Genomic DNA, 8,247 nt, shown 5'->3' on the forward strand with positions numbered 1-8,247 from the left:
GGCTCAGTGCCGCCGGCGACCCCCGTGGCACACAGCCGATGGACGCGGCTCCCGTCCCCGCGGCCGCCGCCACCGCCCGCGTCTGTTCATTATTTGCCCCCAAATACGCGAACTGCTGTGGCTGGAGCTGCCGTCCCGCCGCGGGGCGCGTGTGGGGCTCACCTGGTCTGGCGCAGCGGGATGGGCAGCGAGATGCACAGGAAGGGGTCGAAGGTGTTGCTCTGCTTCAGGCAGTGAGGGCACGTCAGGGAGGACCTGGGAATGGATGGGGAGCGTCACCGGAGCGGGCACAGCGCCCACCTGGGGTTACAGCGCCCCGGCACCGGGGCTGCAGCCCAAATCCGACATCCCAGTGCTGCGTCTCGGGTACCGCTCCCTGGGCGCCGCATCCCACAGGGCTCAGGTGGCCCCAGCGTGGCCGGGATTTGTGTGAGCTCCTGGCAGAGCGGGGAGCAGCCCCCAGGCCGTTCTGCCTGCCCAGCCCGGGGTCTGTTCGCTCTGGACACAACGAGGGGCTCCTGCAGTGCCAGGGAAGCCAGAGTGGAATGCCAGCACTGGGAGTCTCCCACTCATTCCTCGGAGTGGCTCCAAGCCCTCCCAGGGCCTGCTCCCCCTCCCAAGGGCTGGCAGAGCCTGGGGCGGCTCCCGGAGGTTTTGAGGTGACCCAGGGACAGCACCCCGGGGTGCTGGGGGGAACAGGACCCCCCCCAAGCAGCAGGGCCGTGGCTGGGCTGCGGGAGGAGCAGAGATGGACAGCAGGAGGACATCTGCCTGCGACTGACCCTGGGGAAGCACTGCTGGTCCCCTGCCCACCGTGGCACCAACAGCCACCCACCGCTGATTCTTCTTAATTCTGTTTCTTTGGGTTTGTTTGTTTTGTTTTTTGGGGGAGGTTTAAAATTTCTTCCCCCCTCCCCACCCTTTCTGTTCAACAGAAATGGAAAAAAATAAATTTAAATCCCAAGTCCTCGTTATTTGTTACCTTGAAGAGCCACTGAGCTCCCTGGGAAACAGCCACACAAATGAATAAATCCTTTAGCGCACAGACGGCTCTGGCACATGGAACAGGGATAATTAAAGTGCCTTTTTTCATATATAGGGCGAGGGATTAATTGAGAGAGGAGGAAGGGCTTGTGATGCCAGATGTGTCCCCTGCTGCCGGCAGTGCCACGGCTTGGGGACAGGGTGGCCTGAGCATCCCACGAGTCCCAGGCAGACCAAGGTGTGGGGTGTCCCAGAGAGGGGCTGCACTGCTGGCACAGTCCTGAGCCCTGTGACGGGAGCACTGCGCGGTTTGGGCTCCGAGGGACCTTCAAAGGGCACCGTGTGCTCTTTGGCCGTGGGCAGGGACACTGCCACCGGACCAGGTCACTGCGGGCCCCGTCCAGCCTGGCCTTGGACACTTCCAAGTGCTTGTAGGGGAAGGAGCTCCCATGGCTGGGGTGGGATGGATGGATGGAGGGATGATGGATGGATGGAGGGATGGATGGATGGATGGATGGATGGAGGGATGGATGGATGGATGGAGGGATGGATGGATGGATGGATGGATGGATGGATGGATGGATGGATGGATGGAGGGATGGATGGAGATCCTCCCCATTTCATCCCTTCCCTGGGCTCATGGTGCCCATGCAGGGCTCACAGAAGGGCATTCCTGTGGGCAGGATCCGTCCCCGCACTGACCTGTACTGGGCCTGGAAGTGGCTCTGCACGAAGCTCTGCCCGCGGGGGTGCTGGGTGCCCGGGGGGGACCTGCTGGCACCGCCGCTGCCGTCCTTGCCAGGCTGCAGGGGCAAGAGACACGCGGTGAGGGAGGTGACAGGGTGAGGGACACGTCCTCCAGGGTGTCAGGGACACGTCCCAGTGAGCCAAGCGCAGCTTTGGTGTCCCCATGGCATGAGGATGGGCCGAAGGTGGTGCCACAGTCCCTCTGGCACTCTCTGCCTGCCTGGCCCTGCTGTGCCCTCCAGGCTGCACACACACCTGCTGCAGGGGGACTGCAGGGGCGTGGGGCAGCACGTGTGTCCGTGTGTCTGTCCGTGTGTGGGTGTGTCTGTGCATCCATGTGTGTGTCCCTGTGTCCCTGTGTCCGGGATGAGCTCCTGGAGCAGATGTGCGCATTCCTGTGCGTGCCCCTGCCCCAGGGAAGCAGGGCAGGGTGCGAATTCACCGCGGGCAAATCACCCTCACCGGGAGGAGCCAACAGCCCCGGATGGCACGGTGCCCTCCCGGGCAGGTGGGTGCCCAGCACTGGCCGTGTCCCTGCCTGCTCCCCCAGCATCAGCACCGCAGCAAGCCTGGGCACGGCTCCTGGCACAGCATCCACCGCACCGAGCCCCAGCGCAGCTCCCAGCACGAGGCACAGCTCCTGCCTCGTCCAGTGTGCAGGGCACCGTGTGCCAAGCTCGGCACAGCGAGCCCCCCAGGGCACTCAGCCCCCCACGCTGGCCTGGCACGGTGCCTCGCTGGCAGGGGAGATGTGCCCCAGGGGCCCCACTCCTTTGGGAACAGGGACACTGGGATGTGACCGTGTGACACAGCCAAACCTGCCCACCCAGGGGACATCTCCCTGCTTCCCGCTGCCCTGGGGCCTGCCAGGAGCCCGCGCTGGGGACAGGAGCTTCACCCCTGGAGCCTGACGGCAGAAGAGATGCTGAAGAAAAACCGGTGTCAGTAAAAGCACCTGGGCTCTTTTGGGGTAAGACAGTGACTTTCTGGTGTCTCAATGAGTGAGATTGAAAATCGCTGAGGATTTTGGCCAGGAGGGGGATTTTCCTCAATGCCATCTGCTGGCACCAGGTCCTGCTGAGCCTGACATGTCCTTACGGTCTGCCTGGTACTGGGGTCCATCTGGTGTGGCTGAGAGGGGACCTGGACGGTTTATGTGCCCTACAGGACCCCCAGAATTCCCCAAAAATCCAAGGGGGTGACTCCTCCTCCAGCCCTGCTGGCAGCCAAGCCTTGGTCCCAACTTTGGTCCCTCCTCCTACCCCACAGCTCTCTCCCGACACTTCCCAGCCATTTATTGAGAGTCACACCCGTGCCAGCCCTCCTTCCCCAAGGACAGGGGCACCTGGATGCCCTCAGGTGGCATCACATCACCACCTGGGGGACGCCAGGCAAACCCACGGATGCTGTGGGATGCACAAAGGGCCCCATCCCCAGGGCCAGGGCAGGGATGGCTGCAGGGCCCTGGCCAGGCCCAGCCCCTCCAGAGGCTCTGGGGATGGGCACCACAGGCGAGCTCTCCCTGTGGGACGGGGCTGTGCTGGGCCCAGTGTCACCCCAGAGCAGGGACAGGTGTCACCCCAGGGCAGGGACAGCACAGTGCTGGGCCCAGTGTCACCCCAGAGCAGGGACAGGCGTCACCCCAGGGCAGGGACAGCACACTGCTGGGCTGAGCTCACAGGTCAAATGCCAACAGGTCAAACCCACCCCTGCAATGGGCAGTGCCCGGCGGGCAGCAGGAGGTGGGGAAGGAGCAGGGATGGGGCCGGGAGGAGGCAGGAGGAGGCAAAGAGGGCCAGGGCCAGGGCAATGCCTGAGTGCAGATGGGTTGAGGAAGACTTAATGACTCATTTTGCCAGCAGCAAAGCCGCCGAGCTGTAATTACAGCGGGCTTAGCTGGAGGCCGGGAGGGACGCGGGGGGGGCTGCATCTCCTCCTCAGCAAGGACCAGGATGCCGCCCAGAGCCGGGATGCTCAGCTGGGTGGGCTCCTGCCGACACCCGCACCCTCCCAGCCCCCAGTGAAGGGATGGTTCCTTTCACCCGCCACCGACGGAAGCGCAGCGCCCGCATCCCCACCGGGGCGGGGGCCGGCCGCATCCCGCTGCCTCCAGCGCATCCCGGTGTCCCCGGTCCGAACCGCCCCACCCCGCGGGGGCACCCACCGGCGTGGGGCCGCGGCCCGGCTGGGCGGGCGAGGCGGCGCCCAGGTCCTCGTGCATTCGGTCCAGCAGCCAGAGCAGGAACTCGAGCGCGTCGTGCTGAGCGTTGCCCCGGAACTGCGAGCTGTGCTTGGAGACGATGTTCTGCAAGGCACGGGCGGGGCGGGCGATGCTGAACGGGCTCTTCCTCAGCACCCAGCCCAAGTCCATCCCTGCTCCGTCCCTGCAGCAGCCGCTGCCCTGGTGCTGCCGCTGCAGGGGCATCCCGGGGCCAGCAGAGCAGCGGGGACACCGAGCACACGCAGCTGGGACAGAGGCTCTGTGCCGTCCCGGCTTCCAGCGGCCCGGAGGGGACCCAGGGGGAACCGCAAAGAGCTCCAGATGGGCACGCTCGGGTCCCACCCGCGCCGTGCACCCCGATGGCTTCGGCTCAGTGTAGCCCATCGCAGGGCAGGGCTCGGCTTCCCCGGAGCTCCCCCGGGCGCTTTGCAAAGTTCAATGGCAGCGGCAGCTCATTGGCAGCACCGAGGAAATGTCACCCGGGCAGGGGACACGCGTCCCTGAGCGCGGGGAGCCGCGATGCCAGGCTGGGCATGATGCCGTGATGCCCCCGGCACCGTGTCCGCGGGCACACCGGCATGTGCCGGGCAGAGGTGTGACACCCGCTCAGGGACAGAGCCTGAGGCCACCGAATTCGGCTCTGGGACAAGATCCTGCCGTAGCCATGATCACAGCCAGCACCAGCTCGCCTTCAGGTCTCCGTGACATGGCCGGGGCTGCGAGCTCAGGGGACAGCAGCCAGGCCAGAGGGAGGTGACAGCAGCAGGGCTGGGGGTGTGTGGCAGGGCAGGGTCCACGGGGACGATGAGGGAGGGGAGTGGGTGCTGTGAGCTGGGAAGGGTGTCAGTGGATTCTGGGGGGCTAGGAAGGGTGTCAGTGGGTTTGGGGGTGCTGGGAAGGGTGTCAGTGGGTTTGGGGGTGCTGGGAAGGGTGTCGGTGGGTTCCGGGGGCGCTGCTCGGTGCTGTCAGCGGGCTTTGCGGGTGGTGGGGGCTGCGAGCCGGGTGTGCCGCTGCGAGCCGGGGATGCCGCTGGGGGCCGGGGTCAGCTGGGGCCGCGGGGCGGGGCTCGGTACCTTGAACTCCGCGGAGAGCTGCGGGGTGTAGTCGCGGGTCCAGAGCGCACGGACCAGCGCCGCCAGCCGCTGCGTGACCTCGCCGCGGGCGCGGTACCGGCCCAGCGCCAGGCGCTCGGCCAGCGGCGCCGTGTTGCTCAGGCACTGCACCACGGCGTTCATGAAGCAGGTGTTGCCGTGGTTCCGCAGCCCCTGCGCGCCCGGCGGCCGCTCCCCGCCGCTCGCGTCGCCCCCCGCCGCCGCCGCCGCCGCCGCCGGGACCGCCCCGCCGAGACCGCCGCCGCGAGCCCCTCCCCCCCCGGAACCCGCCTCGTCATCCTCGGGGGCGGCGCGGCGCCCCCCGCGCCCCCCGGCCAGGCGCGCCCAGGTGCGGAGCAGCCGCCCGGCCAGGCTGCCCAGCGAGCGCAGCGCCCGCCGCCGCCGCCCGCCCCCGCCCGCGGCCGCCCCGCCGGGCTGGCCCCGCCGCCCCCCGCCCGCCGCCGCCGCCCGGGGCCGCCGCCCTGCCCCGATCCCGGCCCCGATCCCGATCCCGGCCCCGGCCCCGGCCCCGCCGCGCTCATGGCCGCGGGCGGCCGCCGCCCTGCCCCTGCCCCTGCCCCGGCCCCGCCGGCCCCGGCCCCGGCGCGGCGCGCATGGCCCCGGGCGGGCGCTGGGCGCTGGGCGCCGCCGGTGCCGGTGCCGGTGCGGGGCCCGGAGGGGCCGGGCGGGAGGTTTGTGCGCGGCCGGCTCCTCCCCCGGCCGGGCTGGCTCGGGAGAGGGAGACGGGAGGAGGAGGAAGAGGGAGCGGAGCGCAGGAGGAGGGGGGGGAGCGGGGAGGTGCCCGCCGTGCCCCGCCTGCCCCGGTGTCCCCAGCATCACCCCGGGCAGCGCAGCGTCTGGCGGCTGCCCCGGCCCGGTATCGCCAGGGGTGAGCCGTCCCTCTGTCCCAACGCCGCCCCGGAGTGCCCCGGCCCATCCTCATCATCCTCATCCTCACCCGGGCGGAGCCGTCCCCGGCCCCGCGGCTTCCCCGGCAGTGCCACCCCAGCTCCACCAGGGCTGTCCTCAGCGTCACCTCAGGGTGTCACAGCGTCACTGGGAGCTGCCCCGGCTCTGCCACCTCGGAGCTGGAACAGCGGGACAATGGCCACCTCTGCAGCCTCCACGCTGAGCTTTGGGGACACAATGACAGTCCCCTCACCGAGTCACAGAACGGGGGTCCCCACCCAGGGCTGGCCGAGTCCAGAGCCTTTGGCCCCTCCTGCCCTCCCCACCCTGTTGGCCCCACACCCTGGGGTGTGTTTGGGGTCAGGGGGACGGAGCGGGTGACACAGGAAGGTCAGGAGCCGCTCTTGGATGTCGCGGCCCCTCCTCCCCGCAGGGCAGGTGTCCCTGGGCCGGGCTGTGGGCTCGGGGGTGGTGACAGGACGGTGACTTCCAGGGAGATGCCGGGCTGGCAGCCAGCGGTGCGGCGGGCACGGATCGGGCACAGGCCGTGCGCTGCCCCTGGAGTGATGATCTCAGCCTAAATCCACCCCGCGCTGCCGCTGCTGAGCAGATGGAAGGGGATCAGCCGCCCGTGGATCCCCAGGGACGGCTCCGCCACCAGCGGCCGCGGGCTCGGGAGCTGCTTATCCTGAGAGGAGAGAGGATTGAGCCCAGCCGAAGTTTCCTCCCACCCGCAGCCAGCCCTGATTGGCACGGGATGTCCCCCGAAGGCCTGGCTGGGGTCACCCCCAGTCCCCTGCCAGCCCCCCGAGCCCGCAGCCGCCTGGTAGGGAGGAAGCACCTCCCTGCAGCTCCCACCCGGGGCCACCCTGTGCGTGCAGCCTTTCCTCCGGGAGGATGGGACTGGCGATGGGAGCAGCCCTGCCGGGGCTGGTCCCACCCTGCTGTGCCCGGGGAGCGGCCCCGAGCTGGGGGCACAGTGCCCCTGGCCCTGCTGAGCCCCACCAGCACCGTGGGGGTTCCCAGCTCCCTCCCAGCCCGGCGAGGAAAGCTGCTGGCACTGCCGAGGCTCCCGCTGGCCCAGGCACTCAGGGAAGTCTGGGCTCAGCTGGAATTCCAGCTACAAACCCCCGCAAGCTCAGAGGTTTCAATCCTGAGCTGACTCTGCATCCTCTGCTGAAGCTCATCCTCCCGGCCAGAGCTGTGAAATCCATCATTACAAAGCCAATGGATAAAGCACTCCTTCGGGAAAGATCCTTAATATCAGGCTCCCTTCTCCTGTCCAAAGGTGACAATCCATGGAGCAGAGCCCTGAGTGCTCCTGGGACACCAAAGGTGACAGTGCACAGAGCAGGGCCCTGAGTGCTCCTGGGACACCAAAGGTGACAGTGCACAGAGCAGAGCCCTGAGTGCTCCTGGGACACCAAAGGTGACAGTGCACAGAGCAGAGCCCTGAGTGCTCCTGGGACACCAAAGGTGACAGTGCACAGAGCAGGGCCCTGAGTGCTCCCTGGGACACCAAAGGTGACAGTGCACAGAGCAGGGCCCTGAGTGCTCCTGGGACACCAAAGGTGACAGTGCACAGAGCAGGGCCCTGAGTGCTCCTGGGACACCAAAGGTGACAGTGCACAGAGCAGGGCCCTGAGTGCTCCTGGGACACCAAAGGTGACAGTGCACAGAGCAGGGCCCCGAGTGCTCCTGGGACACCAAAGGTGACAATGCACAGAGCAGAGCCCTGAGTGCTCCTGGGACACCAAAGGTGACAGTGCACAGAGCAGGGCCCCGAGTGCTCCTGGGACACCAAAGGTGACAATGCACAGAGCAGGGCCCTGAGTGCTCCTGGGACACCAAAGGTGACAGTGCACAGAGCAGAGCCCTGAGTGCTCCCTGGGACACCAAAGGTGACAGTGCACAGAGCAGAGCCCTGAGTGCTCCTGGGACACCAAAGGTGACAAAGCACAGAGCAGGGCCCTGAGTGCTCCCTGGGGTGCCAGGCAGGTTCCTGGCCCTGCTCCCAGCACCACCCACCACAGACCCTGAGGAGTTGGAAACTGGGATCCACCAGAGCCTTTGGTGAGGATGTGGGGCTTCTCCTCTCCGAATTCTCTAACAAGGACAGGTTGTGCTGCGTGCAGCGTGGGAAGAATGGCTTTATCTGGAGCAGCTCCCGGCTCACTGAGGAGAAAAGCACTTGTTGTTTCTCTCTGGCCGGTTTTGGCTGGACACTCGTGCCCGGAGCATCCCGTGTGAGCCAGAGCTGCAGGGAGGGAGGGAGAGAGGGAACCCGGGCAGGGC

The 8,247-nt window shown here is 67.5% G+C and overlaps 1 protein-coding gene across 1 annotated transcript in view; it reads right to left on the bottom strand.

Annotated features, from left to right (window-relative positions):
* USP43 (ubiquitin specific peptidase 43) overlaps window positions 1-5,187 on the bottom strand; it is a 44,675-nt gene extending 39,488 nt beyond the window's left edge. The window contains exons 1-4 of the mRNA XM_040082010.2: window positions 5,026-5,187; window positions 3,896-4,036; window positions 1,687-1,787; window positions 163-255 (exon numbers count right to left, since the gene is read on the bottom strand). Of these exons, the coding sequence (XP_039937944.2) occupies window positions 163-255; window positions 1,687-1,787; window positions 3,896-4,036; window positions 5,026-5,187 (497 nt within the window). The remainder of the gene's footprint in view (window positions 1-162; window positions 256-1,686; window positions 1,788-3,895; window positions 4,037-5,025) is intronic.
* Window positions 5,188-8,247: the final 3,060 nt, after the last annotated feature.

Source organism: Hirundo rustica, chromosome 18 (genome assembly GCF_015227805.2).
Source record: "Hirundo rustica isolate bHirRus1 chromosome 18, bHirRus1.pri.v3, whole genome shotgun sequence".
Lineage (NCBI taxonomy): Eukaryota > Metazoa > Chordata > Aves > Passeriformes > Hirundinidae > Hirundo > Hirundo rustica.